The sequence below is a fragment of the Serinus canaria genome, chromosome 12, assembly GCF_022539315.1.
Source record: "Serinus canaria isolate serCan28SL12 chromosome 12, serCan2020, whole genome shotgun sequence".
Lineage (NCBI taxonomy): Eukaryota > Metazoa > Chordata > Aves > Passeriformes > Fringillidae > Serinus > Serinus canaria.
Window position 1 is genome coordinate 14,014,622 of NC_066326.1, and position 23,200 is coordinate 14,037,821.

General features: G+C 58.5%; 2 protein-coding genes across 2 annotated transcripts; one reads left to right on the plus strand and one right to left on the minus strand.

Annotated features, from left to right (window-relative positions):
• The first annotated feature begins 1,675 nt into the window (after nt 1-1,675).
• GNAI2 (G protein subunit alpha i2) lies at nt 1,676-16,521 on the plus strand. The gene is made up of 9 exons (XM_030227957.2): nt 1,676-1,843; nt 10,099-10,141; nt 10,319-10,460; nt 10,660-10,820; nt 13,266-13,394; nt 14,537-14,666; nt 14,890-15,043; nt 15,318-15,515; nt 15,628-16,521. The coding sequence occupies exons 1-8, from the start codon at nt 1,726-1,728 to the stop codon at nt 15,506-15,508; spliced, it is 1,068 nt and encodes a 355-aa protein (XP_030083817.1). The 5' UTR covers nt 1,676-1,725; the 3' UTR covers nt 15,509-15,515; nt 15,628-16,521.
• A 1,153-nt stretch (nt 16,522-17,674) lies between these two features.
• On the minus strand, nt 17,675-20,904 carry GNAT1 (G protein subunit alpha transducin 1). The gene is made up of 8 exons (XM_009099528.4): nt 20,799-20,904; nt 19,321-19,363; nt 19,005-19,146; nt 18,775-18,932; nt 18,560-18,688; nt 18,349-18,478; nt 18,110-18,263; nt 17,675-17,865 (listed from the first exon to the last, which is right to left on the minus strand). Exons 1-8 carry the CDS (start codon nt 20,902-20,904, stop codon nt 17,675-17,677), a joined length of 1,053 nt encoding a protein of 350 aa, XP_009097776.1.
• Nucleotides 20,905-23,200: the final 2,296 nt, after the last annotated feature.

Here is a 23,200-nt window from a genome sequence, read left to right on the forward strand (position 1 = left end):
CCCAGGTCTCGGGCATCACTGGGGCGGGTGAGGTGTTGGTACGCAGGCTGGCACCTCACACATGGCATCCTGAGGTGGCACAGACAGATGGACAGGAGCCACACGGGTGCACAGACATGCGTGAGGATAGCAGGGATATATGGACACAGATGTGCAGGGACAGTGCACATGGATGAACAGCAGGACAGACAGCATGGACATACAGCAAGACAGCGCAGACACACAGACATGGATGGGCAGGGACCCCCATGGGAGCAGGGCCCCTGTGGGAGTTAGACCCTGGGGAAACTGGACCGTGAGGGAGCGGGATCCCTGGGGAGCAGGACACCTGTGAGAGCAGGATCCCCAGGACAACAGTACACGTGTGGGAGCACAGCCCTGGGGAGTGGGACTCCTGAGGAGTGGGATATGTGGGAGCAGGAGGCCCAGCAAGTGCCATGGCAGTAGTATCCCTGGAGAGTGGAGCTGCTCTGGAAGCAGGGCTCAGGGAAGTGGCACTGGGGCATCCTGTGCCTGGTGCCAGGGCAGTGGGTGCCCCCAGTGCCCTCAGGGCCAGCCCCCAGCCCTTGCCCATGGCACAGCACGGAGTGGGGGTGAGCCCCCCCAGCCCTGGCCCCTCGCTCCCGTCAGCCGGCCCCAGGCCTGGGCTCAGTGCCAGCTCGTTAGCAAAGCCTTATTAGCAGGACAGCCTGCTCCCACGGGAACTGCCCTGCTCCCCCACACCAGGCCCACGGGCACAGGCCTGCAGACCCCACGGGGGATGCTGTATCCCTTCCCTCGGCATTCTGAGTTGACAGCATCCCTGGCTGCTCACATCCTGCTCAGCTGGTGCTGTTGGGCGTGTGTGGAGAGGCTGCAGGGCCTGGGCAGGCATGAGGTGCTGCTGTGAGGCTAGCAAGGAGTGAGGATGGCTATCTGGGCATAGGCCAGCCGCCTGAGTCAGTGGGCACACCTGGACCCCCCCTCAGGAACTGTGGGGGGTTCTAGTTCCTAAGGGAGCAGCCCTGGGAGATGGGGGATAGGGTAAGTGCCTGAGGGAGCCCCTATTCTGGGAGAAACCTGGAGATGCCCCATCCTGCCCAGTCCCATCCTGACCCATGCCCTGTCACAGGCACCCCCAGCGCCGGCACCTGCCAAGGAGCTCCCTCCTGCTGCGGCAGGGGACACGGGACCCTGAGGAGTGAGAGATGCCCAAGCTCTGAATCACCACCCTGTGACACCGCGTCTCCACAAAAGGTAGTCCTGAAACACAGCATCACCCAAAACAGTGTTCCCAGGGCTCCACCCACTGCTCTGCACCCAAAGGGCCCCAAAACGCAACACCTGGACTCCATCTCCCTCCTCGTGAGGGTCCGGGGACACACCGTGTGCCTGCTCCTTCCCGTCCCTCATGGCCCGTGTCCCCCCACCCCACCCCCGTCGTTACCCGCCGCTGCCGCCTGAGGGCTGGCGCGCAGACAGCGAGCGGCCCCGCCCCACAAAGCCCCGCCCACCGGCCCCGCCCAGCAAAGCGCCCCGCCCATTGCCTACGCCCCATTGGCCCCGCCCCGACGGGCCCCGCCCAGCAAAGCGCCCCGCCCATTGCCTTCGCCCCATTGGCCCCGCCCCGACGGGCCCCGCCCCGACGGGCCCCGCCCTGCGCGCCCAGGGGCGGGGCCTGTCGGGGCGGGCCGGGCCGGGCCGGCAGAGCCGCGGGCGCGCGCAGCAGCCGCCGCCGCCGCCGCCATGGGCTGCACCGTGAGCGCCGAGGACAAGGCGGCCGCCGAGCGCTCTCGCATGATCGACAAGAACCTGCGGGAGGACGGCGAGAAGGCGGCGCGGGAGGTGAAACTGCTGCTGCTGGGTAAGACCCCCGGGCCCCACCCCCGGGCCCCCCATCTTGGCTTCTTCGCCCGGCTCGGCCCAGCCCTGCCGGAACCGGGCGACCTCGCCGCCTCCGCCCCCCGCTGCCCCGGGGCGATGCTGGGTACCAGCGCCGGGAGTGCCCTGCCCCGCCCCGGGGATCCCCCGTCAGTGGGATGCTGGCCCCAGCCCAGGCTTCGGGTTGTCCCCACAGTGAGCTGTCGGCTCCATCTCGGGCCGCGGGGATGTCCCCGAGAACGGGGGCCTGCCCCGCCCCAGGCTTCCGGGTCCCCTTCCACGAATGGAGCGGCAGGCCTTCCCCCAGGAGTCGGGTGTTGATCCCATCCCAGGTCGAGGGATCCCCCTAGGACTGGGGTGTTGATCCCATCCCTAGGCATCCCCCCAGGAGTGAGATGTTGATCCAATCCGAGATCCTAGGGATTCCCTCCAGGAGGGGGGTTATTGGTCTTATCCCAGTTTCCAGGGATCTCCATCCCCCCCCTCCCCAGGAATGGGATGTTGGCCGCATCCTAGCTCCCAGGGTTTCCCCACAGAAATTGGAGCCCTGTACCCAGAGCAGATCCTGGGTCCCCTCCACACTGGGGTCCTTTCCCTGCCCCTCTGTGAGTGGGATGCCAGCCCCAGGCATTGTTCCCCCTGGGATCCCCCTGGCAGTGGAATGCTGGCCCTACAGTAAGCCTTGGGTGCCCCTCAGAGAGGCTGCCACCCCACCCTGGGCTGTGGGGAACCCCCCAGAATTAGCTGCCACCCCACTATGGTACTGTCTCCCCAGCTGATCAGTCTGGACATATCCCTTTGGGACAAAGGTGGGGGCACCCCACTCACCTGTTGGATGTCCCCCCCCCAGCAAAGGTCCTGCAAGCTCGGACACTCGTCCCACCTGACCAGGATCCCTGGACTCCTCCATGGGCTGCCCTTACCGTGGCCTCTGGTTGTGGTGGAGGTAACGGGGCTGCCAGGCACCCATTGCCCCGTGCCTTCCCCACTGGAGCCCTGGGCCCCTTGGGGGGCTTGGGCCATTGCCTGCCGTGGGTAGGCCCCCCCACAGCCCGCAGGCTCTCTGCCTCACGGACACTCGATTTTGGTACTGATAACGGGCCGCTTTCCTCTTCAAAGCACCCTGGTGATGCTCCCATGGGCGTTCACAGCCCTGCCCTGTGCCTGCGGGCAAGGCAGCACTTCGTTATTTTAATTCATTATTTCTCCTAATGACTCCCAGTTGGGCTTTTTATTCCCTTTGCGAAATTCCCAGGGAGGGCCTCCCTCCAGGTGTGAGCAGGGAGCGCAAGGCTCCCATGGGACCGTGGGGCAGCGGGACAGAGGGAACCCTGACAGAAAATGTCTTTGGACTCATCTGCTGTCTGCAGAGGAAGCTGCCAGCAGCAGGAAGTCACGCTGAAATCCGGCAGGCTTTTATTTGCTCAACCCCTGCCTGCCTTGAGAAATACGTAATTAACGCCTTAAAATGCTCCTTTATCAGAGCACATCTCTTTTTCAGTTTATTTTATTTTGATTCTTTTTGCCTTGGCACGATTAGTGCTGGCAACAAAACCCATCCTGGAGATACTGGGAGGGGGTCTGTGCTGTCTGGGGGGCTCTATGGTTGGGCACACTCGCTGCCCCATTTTTTTTCCTTGGAAGGGAGAGTGAGGGGAGTGGAACCCCGTGGGATAGTGAAGGAGCACGTGGTGGCTCTTTGCTGTGAGCTGCTCCCGTGCTGGTTTTGTTGCCAGGTCTGCTTCTCTCAGCCCAGTGCCTGGTGGGGAGTAATGGGGAGGTTGCTGGCCAAGGGGGTTTAGCACCTCCAGCCTCGGGAGGCTCCTGGGACTGTCCAGGCAGTATCACCCTGGTGCTGTGATCTCTGGTGCCCAGGTAGGGAGAGCCCATCCTGTTGGTGAGGAGCATCTGGGGGCTTGCTGGGTGATGAGGATTATGCTGTAGGCTGACTGGGTGACATCCCTTTCCTGGGTCTTGCTCTGTCCTGGAGTGGAGGCAGGAGGAGGAAGAGGATGTCCGCACTCCCTTCTGCCGGTGTTTACGAGTGGCATTTCTGATCTCAGCTGCTTTCTAAAGCCAAAAATAGAGCAAAATGGCTCTTTTTGTACTTTAAAAAAATGGCTTTTTTTCCTCTTGCAGCTGTTCAGGTGTCAATAGCACCACAGCCTTGGGTCAGCACTCCCCATTTCCGAGCTGAGCCTTGGCCAGAAAATCCTCCCAAGCCGGCAGGGAGCTGCTGGGCAGGTGTGGCCACCACTGCCCCCCTGGGGCTGGTGACATGTCCCCTCTGAGGTGGGACCGCAGTGCCGGGGGGATGCTCCCACTTCCCTGCTGCTCACCCTTATTTTTTTCCCCATGGTCAGGGGAAATTTTGAGGAGACCTGAGGCCTCACATACTTTTTGGTGAGCACCACAGCTCCTCATCACTCTCAGCAAGGCAGAGCTCCAGGGTCCTCCGTGGGGGCTGCAGCCCTCCTGCCTCCTCCAGAAAAACGGAGGCAAAAACTGAAGAGAAAAACAGCTTCAGCCTTTGTGCTGCATGAACGTACAGCATGAAGAGGAAATGTCCCTTCCAAGAGTGGCATATTTTTTGGTGTCACCTCATGGTGTCCCACAGCTGAGCTTTGGAGCTGGGGCACTACAGCCGGGCAGGGCAGGGTGTGAGTGGAAGGCACTGACCTCGGTATGTGGTGATGGCATCAGCAGTGTAAGAGCAGAGAAAGCTTGGGGCTGACTGCTGCAGGTGCCTCAGATCTGTGCTGTGCTCTGTATGTGGCCATGAGCTGCCTCCTGCCTTTCCTCTGCTGTGGTGGATGAGCTGGGGAGGAATGGACACACTGTCAGTGTACTGGGGACAGCCAGGACCCCCCAGTGGCACACAGCTCTGCAGGTGTGGGCACAGCACTGCTTCTGCTGTGGCACCTGTCCATGCTTTCAGGTTTTCCTCTGCTGTTTGCTCTAGCAAAGTGAGTGTCTGCCAGATAGTTTGAAGCTCCAGTCTCTGATGGGGAGAAGACCCAGATGAAGCAATATCCCCCAGGCAAAACAATTCCCCCCAAACAAAGAATGTGTCCCTCCCTGCTACTGGAAACCACCAGTCTCCCACGGTTTTGGTGCTGGGAGGGGCCAGGAGCCATAACTGACACCTAAAAGCACCTGGAGCATCTACCCCATACTTCCAACACATCCTGGTGCTGCTGTCAGCTCCTCACCATCCCTAGCACACAAAGCCCTGCAGTCACTGGCTGTTTCTGCTGGGCAGCAGTGTTCTGGCCAACCCACCTCCTTGCCTGTGGGAGCTGGGATGCTCCAGAGGGATTTAGGGTTGGCAGCAGGCAAGCGATTGCTGTACTCAAATTCCTTGTCTTTGCTGGATTAGGAAAGTGAAGGATTTCTCAGCTGTGTTAGAGGTGGAGAAGGCACTGGGGTGATGATGTTAATCCTCAGGGGTCTGCTCTAGGTGCAGACCCTGGGATGAGGACACTGCCCTTTCTGGCATGGTGGCACCAGGGTACGTCACTAAGGAACTGCCTGTACCAGATCCTGCCTGGGACAGACAGTGGCCAGGCAGGGCTCGGAAGCAGCTTTTTTTTTTTTTTTTTTGGCTTGCATAAAAATAGAGGAAGGGAGGGACCAGCTGTGACTTTCAGAGGTTGTGTGGTTCCAGAATTGCCCTGGGTTCTGTGTGAGCCACCAACTTCACTGTGCTTGATCCTGTCTTGGGGGTTGTTTCTGCCCCCACTCCTTCCTCAGTCCTGGCTGTTGGAGGGGTTGGGTCCTCCCTTCCCTGGGAACACTGGGAGCCCAAGTGCTGTTTTTTGTGATGGGCTGGGAGATGTCACATGAGGGGGACCAGAGAAGAACTCAGTGCTGTTAGATCAGAGGGATCTGACATCTAACCCCTGAAGCTGGTGTATCGGCTTGGGATAGGTTGGGATGGGATGGGTCACTACAATGCCCCCACATGGCCGTTGCCCTCTGCTCCAAGATGAGCACTTAGACTTTGCCCAGGGGAAGCAACAGGCTTATTTGTATATGTTTAACATATATTTTTACAGATGTACATTAGAAATGCATTTTATATTTTAATTTTTTCTGTCTTTGTGTATATATACACACACACACATCTTACTACTTTTGTGGAGTAACGCATACATTGATTTAAAGCACATATAAGTATATATGTCTATCTTCACCTATATATATATATATATATATATATATATATATATATATGTAGCTTTATGGTGTCCCATGGTCTGAGACTGCCCAGGGCTGGGATCACGGTGTCCCCAGGCGCTGTTGCATAGCCAGGGCTGGCCTGGCCTTTCCGCAGCCACCGGGTTTCCTGCTCCAGGCCGGAGCGCAGCTTTCCGGCCCGGAGACTGCTTGAATCACCGGAGCTGGGGGAGCTGAGTAATTCTCCATCCCTGGTGGAAAACCCAGCCGGGGGGATTCAGGTGCCGGCAGCATCCTGGCTGTGCCAGAGGGTGAGGCCCTATCCTGTCAGGGCAGGGTGGGCTGGATAATGGCACCCAGGCCTGGGGACACATGGTAGCAGTGGTGCAAGGGGAGAGGGACCACTCTGGCCATGGCAGGGGCAGAAACAGAGCAGCAAAGTTTCAGGATTCCTGGAAAAAGCCCAGCACAAGGATAGTTTTGTCCAGCCTGTGGACACCAGCAGCCCTTGTTGGCACCGGGGGTGCATTTTCCATGTTCCCCCTGGGAAACCTTCCCTAGCCCACCTCCTCCCTGTGTGCCCTGAGCATCCTTTGTGCTGCCAATTTATTTCTGTTTTATTTATTTTTGTGGGGTTTTCTTTTTTTTTTTTTTGCATCTCTATCAGCTGCCTTGGACAGGGGGTCTGCACCCCCCAGTTTTTTGAGGTCCTGCCTGAGGACGTGGCATTCCACCAGCCAACGATGCATGGCTCCTTCTGGGAAGCAGCCAGCCCTGTGCTGGAATGGGATGGCCCTTGGGAAAAACGCCCTGTGTCACTGTGGGGTTTTAAAAAAATGTGATTATTTTTACAGCAATTTTCCATCTATTTTGGGTAGGAAGGAAAATGTTGAGGGGAATCTCTTTTTGTTATTAGAGTCTTTAGGGTAACTCTGCTTTTAACACAGCCCTTTGTCTGTCCCGTTTGATGGTGGGGACCCTGCAGGTGCCAAGGGGGGTGGGCTCTGCAGCCATCCCTCTGTCCTGCTGTCTGCTGTCCTGCAGGGAAAGGAATTGGTGGGTTTGTCCAGAGCTAAAACCCATCTGTAAATCCATGCTCAAATAATAGCTGCTGTTTGCCAGGTTGGGAAAGCTTGCCAGGACAGCAGCAGGGGATGGGCCTCTGGGTGCTGGGGATAGGGATGGCTCTGGACCTGCTGGCAGATTGAATTCCAGCTTTTCCCCCATAATGAAAATTTTCCAGCTATGCATTGCTTCCATCTATGCCTGAATATTTGAAAGTATGTGCTATGTGGAAAAATGGAAAATCTCCTGTCAGTGATGCAGGGTGAGGTGGATCCTGAAACCTGTGGCCAGCTCCTAAAGTACAAGGATTACGTAGGTGCTGCCCAGAAGTATGTGCATATATTGCACTGAATATCTGCTGCCCAGAAGCATAATAAATCATGGGCTGCAAAATATATATGTTGGCTCAATAAAGTTTTTGCCAGTGGATTAGCAGGGAGTTCTGGAGCCAGGCAGCTGCTTGCTTATTTTAAATTTTTGAAGATTATTTTTAACAAAGAAAGGAGGAAATGAGCCCAAGAGAGAGCTCTCGTCCTGTTTTTGCCAGGCACTACCCTGGGAACAAGCACTGCCTGCAGAGAGGCAGGGCTGGAGGAAGCACAGCCCTGGGATCAGCCCATGGTTCTGGGGGGTCTCCACCCCCCTCCCCCTGATATGCCGGCACAGGAGTCCAGAGCTCCTCTGACACTGCCTCATCCTGCCCAGGCTGGGCTGGAGGGTGGAAACTGGCAGTTGGCATCCAGCCCAGGAATTGTTTTGGGGCTGAATGGGCGGCAGCTGGGGTTTTCCGGGGATTGGAAATCCTTCCCCTCCGCTGCGCTCATGGAGGGGGGTGGGGAGGGTCCCCCGTGTGGGCAGGGGGGGCTGTTAATTCACATCCAAATTCCTGCTCGCTGCAAGTGTACAATCTCCTGTGCTGGGCAGGCATCTGATGGGAGGCAGAGGTGCTGACTTGGAACATGGCTGCCTTCCTCAGGGGGCTGGGAAGGAGCCGGAAGATGTGGAGGAAGTTTGCAAGGAAATAGCCAGACTTGGTGACAGTCACCCTGTGACTGTCACCCAGTCCAGAGAAAGCAGGAGGCCCCGGCAGGGTTGTTCCCTCCTAGCAGGGAGAAAATGTCAAGCAGGGTCAGAGAGAGGAGGAGCTGGGGATGGCTGTCTGGCACCTCACCTCAGAGATGCTGATAAGCCAGGTTCTTGCTTGCCACGTGCCTCAGTTTCCCTGTCCAGGCACCCGCTGAGAAAAGATTGAGTGAATGCCACTGGCCACCAGACCCAGTGCTATGGGATGGTGTTAGAAACTAGAGATATTTAATGGAAAAAATGAAGGGCTACGCTGATTCCTTCCCCCCTGCTCCCAGCTCCAGGCAGGAGTTGCCAGCACTGACCACAAGCGCTGGCTGGGCTGCGCCGGGTGCCGCGTCAGCATCCTGGGGGAGGATGGGTCAGCAGTGCTGAGAGCCCCTGCTGTGCTGGGCAGTGACCTCTGAGCTGAGCAGAGCCCCTCCCTTGGCACGTACAGCCTGGGAACCACAGAGCAAGGTGCCCGAGTGGTAAATACAGGGTCTCTATAGCCTCAGTATGGCCCCAGCGTCAGGGCACTCCGTGCCCTGAGCACTGCCCACAGTGATGTCCCTGGGGGTGGATGCCTGTCACCTGGTGGTGTTCAGGCCAGCAACATGTGTAGAAGGAGTTTGATCCCTGTCACCATGTCTCAGCTGGAACGATGGGCCCTGTTTTTCCCAGTTAATTTTAGCATAATCTGCTTTATTTTTTCTGATTTTTTTAAACCTCTTCTGTAATCTCTGCCCCCTCTGTGGCCATGCTGGCACCATCCTGCTTGGGGCCCCCTGTAAGGGCAGCTCCATGGCCAAGGGCGGCATTGGGGGGACCCACAAAAAGGGCTGTGAGAGGACACAGGGATGGACTTTGCTCGGGAGATCCTCTGGGATTTGCACCTGGAGGCAGGGACCACACTTGTCGCCGGCCAAAGGGGCCTCATAGTGCTGGGGGTCCTGGGGCAAGACGAGCCAGGCACTCATCCATCTCGTGACACTCCCAGCACAGAGAGGGGACAAGGGACATGCCTCTTTCTTTCAGCTTCCCCTTTTGGCTTCCCCTTTCTTGCAGCCAGGGTGACTTTGCTTCTTCCCTGCTCTCAGCCAGTGGAGGGAGGGCTGGGCTGAGCTGCACATTGCCTGCGTGGGGTGATGTCCCTAGGGGGAACAGAGTGGGGGAAGGAGAACCTTAGGCACCCTGAATGTCTCGCTGAACTCACAGAACCCTGCATTTGGATGCTGAAAAACAAAACGACCCCAAAAGCCATCGGCTTTCCCTGCTGGCAGCCGCCTCTGCAGCAGGCTGGGGCTCAGGACCTGGCAGGCTGGGAAGTGCACGCTATTTAAGAACCAACCTGGGGGCGGCTGAGCCCGCTGGGATTGCTTGAGCTGGCTGGTGGAGGTGGCAACTTATTCCTGAGTTCCTTATGGCACGAGCATCCCTGCATCCTGGCTGCTGCTGCCTCCAGCTGTGGATATGTACTGGGGCTGGTGCTCTATTGTTCCCTAGCACAGAGGGGATGTGGGATGCAGCATCTCAGGTTCTGCCTGCAGATGGGATGGCAGGTGATGGGCAGAGCTTGGCGCCCTTGTCACAGGGAGTCCCCAAGTTCAGCGAAAGCCGGGATTGCCCGTCAGCTGTGGCATGCTAGGATTGTGGGTAAAATGTTAGTGTTTTGATGCCATTTTCCTGGCCCAGAGCAGATGTCATATCTTCCCTTGGGACCTATTATGAGGGCCCCCCAGGCTCTCCTTTCATTCCCTCTTTTTTGGTCCTGATGTTTCCAGTTTACATCCAGTCATCTGCTCTGACTAATGCTGCTTCTCCAATGGCTGAAGCACCTGCTGCATTCCCTCTCTGGGCTGGGCGGGTGTCCCAGTAGGGTAAGGGTTCCTGGCTTTGCACAGGACCTCATCCCTTCTTATTTCTCCACAGGTGCTGGCGAGTCTGGGAAGAGCACCATTGTCAAACAGATGAAGTGAGTGGTCCCTGCACTGTCACTGTGGCTGGCACTGCTCAGGCCTTCGCTACAAGCTCCAAAACCAGTGGCTGACAGGGAAAGCTCCCAGTCAGTGTTGCCACAGAGCATGGGTGGGGAGCAGCATCCTGGGGTACCCCACAAAGGGCTGACCTTTGTGTCTCTTCCCTGCCCCAGGATCATCCATGAGGATGGCTACTCAGAGGAGGAGTGCCGGCAGTACAAAGCTGTGGTCTACAGCAACACCATCCAGTCCATTATGGCTATCATCAAGGCAATGGGGAACCTGCAGATTGACTTTGGAGACTCCTCCAGAGCAGTGAGTTTCATCCTTCTCCCACTGTGCCTGGCAGGGATGGGGGTTCTTGGTGGCTAAAACAGATGTGCCCAAAACTGAAGTAGGATTAAAGGTGGCTCAGCCCAAGCTCTGCTGTTCCCTGGTGGGCTCCCATCAGGTCCTTTGAGTGAGTGAGCTTCAATAAGTTTGTGCCAATGCTCAAACTGTTTTATCCTTGCAGGATGATGCTCGGCAGCTGTTTGCACTCTCCTCCACTGCTGAGGAGCAGGGCACCATGCCTGAGGACCTGTCCAACGTCATCCGGAGACTGTGGGCTGACAACGGGGTCCAGGCTTGCTTCAACCGCTCCCGAGAATACCAGCTGAATGATTCTGCTGCCTAGTGAGTACCCCCTCCTCTGCCCCAGCTCAGCTGAGCCCTGTGAGCCACAGTGCTTTTATTAAACAGCAGAAAATCACCCCAGGAGCTGCTGTTCACCGTCACCAGGCTTAGGAGCTGGTGCTGCCACTTCCTGCATGGTGCTGGGGCTGAGCCTGAGCGGAACTGGGAAGACGGATGTTTCAAAAGCTGTTTCCTTCTCTGGTGGGGTGCTGTGTACCCGGGGAGGGGGGCACTGGGGCATACTCCTCCAGCCACTGCTCTGTCCCCACTGCCCTTCCCCAGAAGATGCTCTCCATTGGCTGCCCACTCATAAGCACAGCCCGTACTCATCACCCTTCATGGGCTGTCAAGGCAGGAAAAATTCCCAAGGAAAGCCCTGGGGACACTTAGGTCTGAAGAAGATGAGTAGGATGATCAAGAGGCTTCTCTTTTTCCTTTGACTGTTTTTATACAGAAAGACTTAGCATTACACTTGTGCATTACGCAGCAAATTGGTGTTTAGGTAGATTGTTGCAGCTGGTTGGGTTTATTCTTGAAGAGATTGATGAATAAAGTTAATCTGCCTAATGTACCATTGCTGGAGAGAGCAACACAGCTGAGTCTGTGTTCAGCTCGCACAGTGCCCTCCCACCCTCTTCACTCAAGACCCCCTATAGTAAAGTAGTGTGGGGGGAGCTCATGGTGTGCCAGGAACACCCCACCAAGCCTGGCCTTGCCTGGGATCTCCGATGCTTGGGACTCACTGCCATCCCAGGGCAGGTGGTTTCCCCAGCCATCCTCTCATGCACCGCAGTGTCAGGTCCTTCTTTTGCACTGAGATCACTGCGGGGAAGAGACTGCAGGAAAGCTCCTGGCAAGCACCAAACCTGGAGAAGCTCCTGTCAGCTCTTTACCCCAGCACCCACAGCTTTCACTTCCTCCTGACGGGCACACACCCACCTTCCCCATCCCCTGTCTGCTCAGCCCCATCACTCCCCAGCCAGCCCTGGCATTTCCCTGCAGTGGGTGCACAGAACACCCAGCAGGTGCCAGGGAGCTTGCACACACACTTGGAGCAGGTGTATCTGCACAGTGTCTGCCAAGTGCCAGTTGCTATCTGTGCCATTATGGAGTGTTTAGCACATGGTGGGGGTTGGACAAACATTAATTAGGAGCACCTTCAAGCTGTTGCTCCAGCCTTTTTCCAGCCCTGTGGAGATGCCTGTGCAGTGGCAAATCCCTTGCCCATCTCACAGGGATGATGTGCCCACGGTCCTCCTGGAACAGGACAGTGTGCGAAGGAGGAGCCCCGTGCTGTGCCCAGCACACGGACCACCTGTGCCCCAGCCTTCTGCAGCACAGCAGCCCCTATTCTATTCCTCCTCTGCCTCTTGGGGTTCCAGGAGTTTGGGGTGCCAGGGTGCTGCTCTCCAGCACCCTGGGGCTTGATGCAATGTCCGAGAGCTTGTGGTGCTGCGCAGGGCCCTGCTGCGGCGTTTCCTGTTTTTCGTAGCCAGAGGCCATGTGTGTTTCCGGCTGTTTTTGAGCTGCTCTGCAGCAGTAACGTGCAGGTCCTCCACCCTCACACCCACAGCAGGCTCCTGGGGCACCTCCAGCCCTGGCCTTGCCCTGACACACTGCAGGGTTTCCTAGGAGCTGGTGAGTGGCCGTGCTGCAGTCGGAGCCAAGGATCCCTATGGCCTCGCGGGCTGTAATCTGGCTTTCACCAGATTACAGGGCCACAAATGCCTTAATTAAGACGAGCCTAATTTGCTTAAAGGAGCCCGTTTGTAGTAACCCAATTAAAGCAATGTGAGCTGGAGAAATCAAAACCTGCCTTGATCCCCCTGGCAAGCCCTCATCAGTCCTGGTGGGTGTTGCACACTTGGGACCCCGCCACCACCTCTACCGGCGCCCTGCGGGCAGGAGGGTGGGCAATGCTTCCGGGGGGCTTGGGATGCCTGCAGCCCCCCCTGGCCCTGCTCCCTGTCTCTCCAGCCTCCTGCTTCCTCCCAGGACGCTGTTCCTTTGTGTTTTTGACTATAAATGGCATGGCGCCATCGATTGTTTCCGCCGGCACTGTGGCTGGTTGCCATAGCACTGAATATTTTCCTCTTGCCATTTCCCCCCTGTGCAAACGGCCAGGGAAACGGGGTGAGCCCCTCAGCCCCGGCTGCATCCTCTGCTGAGCTCCCAGTGCCGGCACACTGCCCCCAGTCCCTCGGTCCTGTGTGTCCCTGGCCACTGGTGTCCTGCCCTGCCTGTATGTGACAGGGACATGGGGTTACCCCAGGGTGCACATGGGGCCTCTGCTATGCATCCCAGCTTGGCACTGCCCACCCCAACTGAACAATGCTGGGAGACGGACGGGGGACTCTGGGCCAGTGTGGGCCAGATGTCCCATGGGATCTGGGTGGGTTGTGTCCCATGGTCCAGCTCCCATAGCACCTTTCCTCTTGTCCCCAGCTACCTGAATGACCTGGAGAGGATAGCCCGTGCTGACTACATCCCAACCCAGCAGGATGTGCTGCGCACCAGGGTGAAGACCACGGGCATTGTAGAGACTCACTTCACCTTTAAGGACCTGCACTTCAAGTATGTCTGACATCTTTCCCTTTTGCCTTTTTGAAAGCAGCAAAACCCCTTCCTCCCCGTGGACCATGGGTGCACACTGTGTGCACTCTGTTCTCCCCACCTCCTGATTTGCTCATGGCGGGAACTGCTGCCTCAGAGAGCGGAAACCGCTGAAATAGCTGGAACAGCCTCAAAAACACTTCACAGAACTCAGCCTGGGGGTGGATCCAGGCTCTGGCGAGGAGGGGAGGGGGAAGGTGTCCCTCCTCCTGCTGCTGTGACGCTGCTTCCGCTGCAGGAAGGGCGCTGGGCGGGAGCTGGGGTCTCAGGGTCAGGCAGTGGCAGCGCTGCCTGCTGGCACCCCGTGGTTGCTTTCCACTGAAAACCCACAGGAAATAATAAGGGCTCCAGTTTCAGAGGCAAAAAGCTGCCATTGTGCACATCCCCAGGGGATTTAGTCCCATGGCAACAGAGCTGATGTCAGAAAGATCTGTTGGGGTCCTCTCTGAATGCAGGGGGCTCGCAGGGACCCGATGCCACCCTGGTAGAATGTAGACACTTGGTTGTGCATTGCCAGGGCAGCACTTCGGGGGTGGCAGTGAGGGTGGTCTGGGGGAATGCAGTGTGTCCCAGGGGAGAAGCCTTCCCGCCAACCAAGCAGTTGCAAATGGGCATGGCAGTTGATGTGGAGTGCTACTGCTGGGCTCTTCTCTGTGGAGGCAGGGCATCCTCTGCTGCCTGTAGAGGGAGAGGCACATGGTGCATCAGGATCATCCCTGAGCCCTGCTGCTGCCACAATCCTGCTGAGCCCACAGTGACTTGGTTCCCCTTAGTCCAAGGTCTCTGGCAAAGCTCTGCTGTGCCTGCTCTGGAGCAGGTCTCTGGGGAGCATGACACTGACACCCCTGGGAAAAGTGGCCTGATCCTGCCCCAGTTCACATCAGGGATTTGCTTTGGCTGGAAAATGAGCTTGGGCACTGTCCTGGCAGCAGGAGCTGGGACAGATCCTCAGTACTGGCAAAATCCCTGGGGCAGAGGCACTGTGCCTTGCCTGCACCACTGCTGCTTCTGCTCCGGGCAGCTGGGGACACTGAGACAGGGCATGGGGTGAGGGTGGTGTGGCTGGGAGCTGCCATCCATCCTGTGTCACCCCCCTGCTGCAGGATGTTCGATGTGGGAGGCCAGCGCTCGGAACGGAAGAAGTGGATCCACTGCTTCGAGGGGGTGACAGCCATCATTTTCTGTGTGGCCCTGAGTGCCTATGACCTGGTGCTGGCTGAAGATGAGGAGATGGTGAGTCATGGGGATGGAACCAGTGCCATGAGCCGTCCTCTCTGTGGGGGGCTGGGGGAGCAGCCCCTCCTCTGGTGGCCACCAGTTCCCTGGCCAGGGTGGCCCAAGCCTTGCAGGGCCATTGGCATCCCCTGCCCAGGCAGGCAGGAGCATGAGGGGTAGCAGTGGGGTGGGTGCTGCCTGGGAGTCCCTGCCTGGCTCATGCTGCTGTCTTCCCTGCCAGAACCGGATGCATGAGAGCATGAAGCTGTTTGACAGCATCTGCAATAACAAGTGGTTCACAGACACGTCCATCATCCTCTTCCTCAACAAGAAGGACCTCTTTGAGGAGAAGATTGTGCACAGCCCCCTCACCATCTGCTTCCCCGAGTACACAGGTACCACTGGGACCCTCTGTGCCCCCTGCCCTCCTGGCAGGAGCAGTGGGTTGGGGCAGCAGATGGGGTGTGATGGGTTTTTGGGTTGCCCCGGGAGATGTGGGGGGGACCCAACACAAGGGACAGCTGTCCTGAAGGGGGTTTTCTGGGGCTCATTCTGCCTCTGGAGCCTCAGTTTGGCAACAGGACAGTGGCTGTGGATGGCCAAGCCAAGCCCAAGCCCTTTGGTGGCTGTGGGCAACTGTGGGGCAGCCCAGTGTCTCCTCTTCTCCAGGGGCCAACAAGTATGACGAGGCAGCCAGCTACATCCAGAGCAAGTTTGAGGATCTGAACAAGCGAAAGGACACCAAGGAGATCTACACCCACTTCACCTGTGCCACGGACACCAAGAACGTGCAGTTTGTCTTCGATGCCGTCACCGATGTCATCATCAAAAACAACCTGAAGGACTGTGGTCTCTTCTGAGGCTCAGGTGGGTGGTGGTCCCAGTCCTGGCTCCTCAAATGGGGTGGTCATGGACCATCCTTCAGCTGCAGGCTGCCCTGTCCCCAGACCCTCACCTGCTCATGACCTCTCTCTCCTAGGAGCTGCAAAGGAAGGACCACGCCATCTCCCTCTCCTGCTTCTCTTCAGATTCATTCCTCTGCCCACCACTTTAAAAGAGACTTTTTGAGTGTCAGCATGGTGGCAGGGCCCATGTGCCCCCTGCTGGCCGTGTTTGCCCCCCACCATTGTCCTCCTCCTCACCGGCGTTGCCCTTCCAGGGAAGACAAGGTTTTAATCTTGGTTTGTACCCCCTCAGCCGTTCCAGCCCCCATTTCATTCACTCTGAGCCCTGGCGCTCTCACTGTTTACATTGCAAGTGTTGCTGGCACGGGGTGGCGCAGGGTCCCCTCAGGGATGCCCACCCAGCCACAAACACGACCGATGACATTCCTTTTAGTAAACCAGAAAAGAGAGAAGAAAGAAAAAAAGGAAAAAAAAAAAAAAGAAAAAACAACAAAACCAAACCCAAAACCATGCAAAAAAAACCACACCACACCGGTTGGGCACAGGTTACTTTTTAAAGAAACCTTTTTACCAAACTATTTAAAAGCATCAAGTGCTACGTGGTGGTGGCATCCTCCGTGGCCAGCCCACCCCCCAACCGTGTGCCTTTGGGGGGGAGGGTCTGCACCCCACCCCGCCTTGCTGCCCCCATCCCGATGGGCAGCTCAGGCAGGAGGGTGGGCAGGGGGTGCTGCCCACTGCCTCTATCCCCCCCCTCTTTCTAAGCCTAGTTTTTAGGGCTAGCTGTTGCGTTGGGCGAGAAGAGCCCGCTGTACAGAGCGGCCCCTGCTGTCCCCCCCAGCCCAGGGGGACCCTTCAGCCGGTGCCTGCGGCCTCGCTTTTCCCACAGGATGTTTTACCGAATCGTTCACATGGTTTGAAATAATAAAATGTAGAAAGGAAAAAAAAAAAAAGAGAGAAACATTATATATACTGTAACACCCTGTGTGACATGGGAGTGAACAGGGGTGTTTCACCTCTGTGGGAGGGCTGGGGTGGTCCCCAGGGGTGGGAGAGGGACACAGGGTGGGTTGGCTTCCCCCTGGGGTCAGGAGAAGCCCCTGGTTGTGGGAGGTGACAGCAGTGGTGGGACCCTTGGGAGTGTAGCTGGAATGCTGCTGCAGGGTTGAGCCCTACCCTGAGGGGCTGTGGGGTAGGGGGAACAAACCCATGACCACCCCCTGGTTCTGCAGCCTTGACATGGTGGCACCAGGGGAGCCCCGGCATCACACAGTCCCTGGGGACACCCAGTACCCAGGAACACCCAATGATCTGTAGCCCAGAGTGAGACGTAGCACCCCTTGCACCCAGCTGCCCACAGGAACCCCCAGCCCCAGGGATCACCCATTGACACCCCATACCCAAAGGACCTCCAGCTCTGAGGGATTTGTGGAGATTCCCAGCACTCCCAGCTCCAGGAGGGCACCCATGGACACCCAGCAGCACCCGAGGGACCACCCCAGCACCCAGAGCTTCAGAGGACACCCATGGGGGGCACCCATGGACACCCAGCAGCACCTGGACCCCCCAGCACCCAAGGGAACCCCTAACACCCCTTAATTCCAAGGGGTGCCAGGGACTCCCAGCACCAAGGGGCACCCAAACCCCCCCCCAGTCTTCCCAATGCTCAGGGTCATGTGGGAAACCCAGCGCCTGTCAGCTCTAAAGGGAACCCAGGGACGACCCCTCAAATATCTAGGGACACCCAGGACCCCCAAACACCCCTCTGCTCCAAGGGGTACTCAAGGACCCTCAGCACATAAGGGAACCCCCATACCCCACAGCTCTGAGGTTTACCCAGGGACCTGCAGCACCCAAAAGTATCCAGGGTCATCCAGGTACCCCGAGGACCTGAAGCCCCAGAGACCCCCAAAAGAACTGAGGGCCCCACAGTGGGAGAGTTGGTGAGGAGGGGGAGTGAGATTGTGCCCCCTCTCCCCCAGCCCCCCCACTTCACCAAGGGTGGCTTTGGAACTGAGCAGGTCAAACCCCAGGGGTCTGGGGCAAGCAGAGATGGTTGTGGAGGTGGAATGGGGTCAGCAGTGGGGCTGGTCCCCAGGGGAGGGGGTGCTCGGCTGGGGCTCAGAACAGCCCGCAGTCCTTGAGGTTCTCCTTGATGATGATGTCAGTGACGGCGTCAAAGACGAACTTGACGTTCTCGGTATCGGTGGCGCAGGTCATGTGGGAGTAGATCTCCTTCACGTCCCGCCGCATGTTCAGCTCCAGGAACTGCAGCTTGATGTAGTTGCCCGCATCGTCGTAGGTGTTGGGACCTGGTGGTGTGGCAGTGAGCAGGATCCCTTCCTGGGCTGGTCCCCCGCCAAAATGCCGGCCCGGGATTACCCAGTGCTCCCTCGGGTGGGTAAATCTTGCACCCTCCCTCAGCAAGGCTCATGCAGCACCACTTGCATGGGGTGCTGAGGACACCTGGTGGGGGACTCCTGAGGGGATGGTGGCACCCAGCCCTCCAGCAGCAACCCACCACCACCAGCCACCACCACACTCACCCACACTCACCATCATAGTCGGGGAAGCAGATGCTGAGATGGGCCTTCTTGATCTTCTCCAGGAAAACGTCCTTCTTGTTGAGGAAGAGGACAATGCTGGTGGTGGCAAAGTAGCGGTGGTTGCAGATGCTGTTGAAGAGGTGCAGGCTCTCATGCATGCGGTTCTGCGGAGGGACACAGCCCCGTGGTGACGCCCAAGTCATGACTGGGGCAAAGCAGAGGGGGTGTGAGGTGGTGAGCGGTCCTCACCACTTCGTCATCCTCCACCAGGACCATGTCGTAGGCACTGAGAGCCGCGATGAAGATGATGCAGGTCACACCCTCAAAGCAGTGGATCCACTTCTTCCTCTCTGAGCGCTGTCCGCCCACGTCGAACATCCTGGGCAGGACAAAGGAGGGTCAGCACCCCCCCTCCCTGCCCATCCCCTGGCACCAGCCCTCACTGGGGCCTGGCCCCCACCTGAAGTTGAGGTCTTTGAAGGAGAACTGGGTCTCGATGATGCCAGTTGTCTTGACACGGGAACGCAGCACGTCCTGCTCTGTGGGGACGTAGCCGGGGGTCACCAGGCGCTCCAGGTCTGACAGGTAGCTGGCCAGGCAGGCGGTGGGCATGAGACATGGGTTGGAACCCCCCTGATGCCTGCCCCACACACACTCCCTGAGCCCACCACGTACTAGCCCGCAGAGTCATTGAGCTGGTACTCGGAGGCGCGGTCAAAGCAGGCTTGGATGCCCGAGTCCTTCCAGAGCCGCCCGATGATTTCTGACATCTCCTTCGGCATGGTCCCCTCCTCAATGGTGTCCGAGAGGTGCAGCAGCTTACGGGCATCATCCTGTGAGGGACAGGGGTTCAGTGGGGCCTGGGGACTGCGGGGAACCCCTGCCCAACATGGAACAGCCCTCACCTGGCGAGCTGTGTCCCCGTACTGGATGTTGAGGGTGGTCATGGCCCGCACGATGGCCAGCATGGACTGGAGCGTGTTGCTGTAAATGATAGCAATGAACTCCAGGCATTCCTCCAGCGAGTAACCGTCCTGGTGGATGATCCTGGCCGGGAAGATCACAGGCATGGGGATGAGCTGGGTGCCGTGGAGCTGAGCCACGCCATGGCAGTGGCACAGGGCAGTCAGGCACAGTGGGAGAGGGCACCCTGTGGCTGCAGTGTGGGACAGACACTGTGCATGGTGGGCACGATCAAGTGACCCTCCCCTTGTCACTTACTTCATCTGCTTGACAATGGTGCTCTTCCCCGACTCCCCTGCTCCTAAGGGGACAAAACATGGGTCATGGTGGTGCCATGGGCACTCCCAGCTGAGCCCTGTGCTGGCTCACTGAGAACTTTGGTGCCTGACGTGGCTGCGGGCACTGCTGGCTGTGCTGGGTCCCTGGCTCAGGGTGTGCAGGGGGATTAACAGCCTGGTGCCAGTGGCATTAAGGTTGCCTGAGCCGCTGTGTCTAATGGGATCTGAAGCAGCTCAGCCAGGGACACTCTCAGGAGCCCAGGGGAGGGGTTTGGGACATGGTGACATCGCAACCTTCCAAACAACACCCAATGCCCCAAACTTGTGGCTGTGCAGACAAATGTGTCCTGGGCCAGGCTGTGAGGACAGTGATGCCACCCATGGCCCCACCACATACACAGCACCCCAATCCTCAGGCACCACTGGGGGACTGGGAAGGGCTGGGAGGGACACACAGCACAAGGGGGCTCCAGGGATAGACATGGGGTGGTGGAATGGGCTGCATGGGGATCCCTAGGAGGATGGGGCAGGGGTGCTGACAGGCTGGGGTGGTGATAGGTAGTGTGGGTGAAGGCTCTTAAGATGGGTTGGTTGGGTTTGGGGGACCTGGAAGTGGGGGGTGTTTGGTGGGCTGGTTGGGTTGAGGGATATATGGAAGCCAGGGGATCTTAGGGTAAATCTTAGGACCTTAGGATCTCAGGATCTCATCTTCTTGTTGAGAGGGTCTGTTGTGTTTGGGGAGCCTGGTAAGAGGTGCTGAGCAAGTTGGGATGAGCTGGTTTAGGGGATCCTGGGAATGGGGGGAGCTGTTGGGGTGGCTGGTTGAGTTTAGGGGTGCTGAGGGAGAAAGGAAACATTAGGTGGGCTTTTTGGGTTGACTGGTTGGCTTTAGGGGTGCTGTGGGGGTCAGAGGACTGCTAGAGTGGTCTGACTGGGTTTAGGGGTGCTTAGGAGCAGGGGCCTGGGGACTGCTGAACTGATTTAGTTTAGAGTGGGGTCAGGGAAACTTTGGGTGTTTTATTGGGGAGGGGTTGGTTGGTTTTAGGGATGCCTGGGAGGCTGTTTGGGACATTCGTGGGTCATGATGGTTTAAAGGTGCTGGAGGCATCAGGAAAACATTGGGTGGGCTCTTGAGAAGGGGAGGTTTGGTTTAGGGCTGCTGGCAGTGGGGTTGGTGTGGGAGAGGGCTGCTTGGTTTTAAGGGTCCTGGGTGAGTCAGGAGAATGTTAAATGGACTGTGAGGGTGGGCTGCTTGGGTTTGGGGTCCATCTGGGAGCCAGAGGAATGTTGGATTGGCTGGTTGGGTTTGGGGGCAGCTGTGGGGTGTGCTGGTTGGGTTGAGGGGTGCTGGTTGGGTTGAGGGGTGCTGGTTGGGTTTCAGGGGTGCATTGGGTGGGCTGTTAGGGTGAGATGCTCATAGGATGGGTATGTCCCCCTGGGGTGTTGTGTCCCCCTTACCCAGCAGCAGCAGCTTGACGGTCCTGGCATCCTTCTCAGCGTCTTCCTTGAGCTTCTTCTCCAGCTCTCGGGAATGCTTCTCCTCGGCACTGGCCCCGGCTCCCATCCTCAGCCCCGCAGCTCTGCGGTTCACCACCCGCTCCTTGGAGGTCAGCACCAGGATGGGCAGCGAGCTCCAGCCTCCCGCCGCCTCCAGCGCTCACTCCCGTGCCCGCCGCCGCCACTGCCACCACCGGCCGCCGATGTGCGACAAGGACGGGGCCAAGGTCCCCCGGGGCCGCCTGCCGGGGGGCTGCACTCAGCACCCGGGGCTTAAGCTGGGCCCCCCCGATAAACCCCCTTCAATCTGCAGCGGGCTGAGCTCAGCAATCCCGTGGTTCCCGGAGTCAGCACTTCTGCCGGGAGGGTGTCCTGGCCCCGCCAGCCCCCAGCTTTGCCTCCACCCGGGGGCTGGGGCAGTGACCCGGCCACCCTGGGGGAAGTGGGACTCCTACACATCTCCAGCTCTGCTGTGGACCCCAGGGGTTCGGAACTGGGGGGTGGGATGGTGTGTCTGCCAGGATCTGGTCAGAGTGGGAGCAAATGCCCCTGCTGTCCCCATCTCACCGGGTCATACCTCCTGCTCTGGATCAGTGCCCACTGTCCCACCCCAGTAATCCATGCCAGTGCCCCCTTGGGCCCTCCCCACACTGATAGAATGTCAGCCTCAGTCACCACACCCTGTGTCCCCAGGGACCCTTCCAGAACCCTCCACTAATGTCCCCATGCCCTCCGGTTGCACTTCTTAGTGTGCCTGCCCAGCCACCCACCAGTACCCTCCCAGTGCCACCAGGCCAGCTTAGTATCACTTGCACAGTGTTCCCAGGCCCTCCAGCAACACCTGCACGATGTTCTCAGGGATACCTGCATACCCTCCACAAGGTTCCCAAACCCTCTTCTGCAACACTCCCCAGTGACTGCAGAAGAAATCTCAGTGTTCCCAAGCAATTCCATGTCCCACCCCAGTCCAAAAAAAACCCTTTCCAACGTCCAGGAACACTGCAGTGCCACCTCTGTTACCACCCCAACGGCAGTGAGCCCCCGCAATGTCTCTGGGTCCCTCAGTGTGCCTTCCCAGTGCCCCCCTCTTACATTACCATTGCCACCACCATGTGGCCACCACAGCAAAACTGAGTGTCCCAAGGAACTCTCCAGTGTCCCCGCACCTCCAGTGCCTCCAGGCCTTGCCAGGGCTGCCCCAGTGACCCCAGTACAGCCCAGTTCCCCTCTGTCCGCCCATTTGTCCCCAGCGCGCCCCGTCCCCGCTTCGCGGCTCTCCTGCAGCGCCTCGCTCGGCCGCCAGAGGGCGAAAGCGCCCAGCGCAGCTCCCAGCACAGCCCGGTGCTCCCAGTACAGCCCAGCGCAGCTCCCAGCACAGCCCGGTGCTCCCAGTACAGCCCAGCGCAGCTCCCAGCACAGCCCGGTGCTCCCAGTACAGCCCAGCGCAGCTCCCAGCACAGCCCGGTGCTCCCAGTACAGCCCAGCGCAGCTCCCAGCACAGCTCGGTGCTCCCAGTACAGCCCAGCGCAGCTCCCAGCACAGCCCGGTGCTCCCAGTACAGCCCAGCGCAGCTCCCAGCACAGCCCGGTGCTCCCAGTACAGCCCAGTGCAGCTCCTAGTACAGCCCAGTGCTCCCAGTACAGCCCAGCGCAGCTCCCAGTACAGCCCAGTGATCCCAGCACAGCTCCCAGTACAGCCCAGTGCAGCTCCCAGTACAGCCTGGTGCTCCCAGTACAGCCAGTGCAGCTCCCAGTACAGCCCAGTGCAGCTCCCAGTACAGCCCAGTGCAGCTCCCAGTACAGCCCAGCACAGCGTCCAGTACAGCCCAGCGCAGCTCCCAGTACAGCCCAGTGCACCACCCCCAGTACAGCTCTGCACCCCACCAGTATGCCCAGTACTGACCCCAGCATAGTCCCAGCACGCCCAGTACTCACAGCAGTGCCTCTCAGGACTGGCCAGAGGAGCACAGTACCACTTCCATTGCCTCAGTACTGAATTGAGTGCCCTGCTACAGCCCAGTACTGCCCACTACAACCCCCAGCCACCCCTGTAGAACCATTACCACTTCCCTACCACTGCTCCCAGTACTGCCCAGTACCACCAGCTCCTAGTACCAAACCCTAATGCCTCAGTAGTTCTCCTAGCCCTCCCAGCACCAACCTCCAGTGTGCCCAGTTCTACCTCTGATACAGCCCAGGCCATTCAGAACTGCCCCCAGTGCCTCCTGGAACTACTCAGAGGAGCTTGGTACCACCCTGGTATCAATCAAGGCGCTCCCAGTATCATCCACTACCACCCTCAGTGCCCTCTGTTAAGTTTCTCCCCTGCTCCATGCTGCCAGTACCAGCTCCCAGTACCATATC

Bases quoted from the DNA above. Each gene is read 5' to 3' on its own strand.
- GNAI2 (XM_030227957.2), top strand. From the start codon at position 1,726: ATGGGCTGCACCGTGAGCGCCGAGGACAAGGCGGCCGCCGAGCGCTCT. The intron at 1,844-10,098 runs GTAAGACCCCCG...ATTTCTCCACAG, and splicing joins GGTGAAACTGCTGCTGCTGG to GTGCTGGCGAGTCTGGGAAG. The intron at 15,044-15,317 runs GTACCACTGGGA...CCTCTTCTCCAG, and splicing joins CTGCTTCCCCGAGTACACAG to GGGCCAACAAGTATGACGAG.
- GNAT1 (XM_009099528.4), bottom strand. From the start codon at position 20,904: ATGGGAGCCGGGGCCAGTGCCGAGGAGAAGCATTCCCGAGAGCTGGAG. The intron at 18,689-18,774 runs GTACGTGGTGGG...CTGCCTGGCCAG, and splicing joins CTCAATGACTCTGCGGGCTA to CTACCTGTCAGACCTGGAGC. The intron at 17,866-18,109 runs GTGAGTGTGGGT...CCACACCACCAG, and splicing joins CTGCTTCCCCGACTATGATG to GTCCCAACACCTACGACGAT.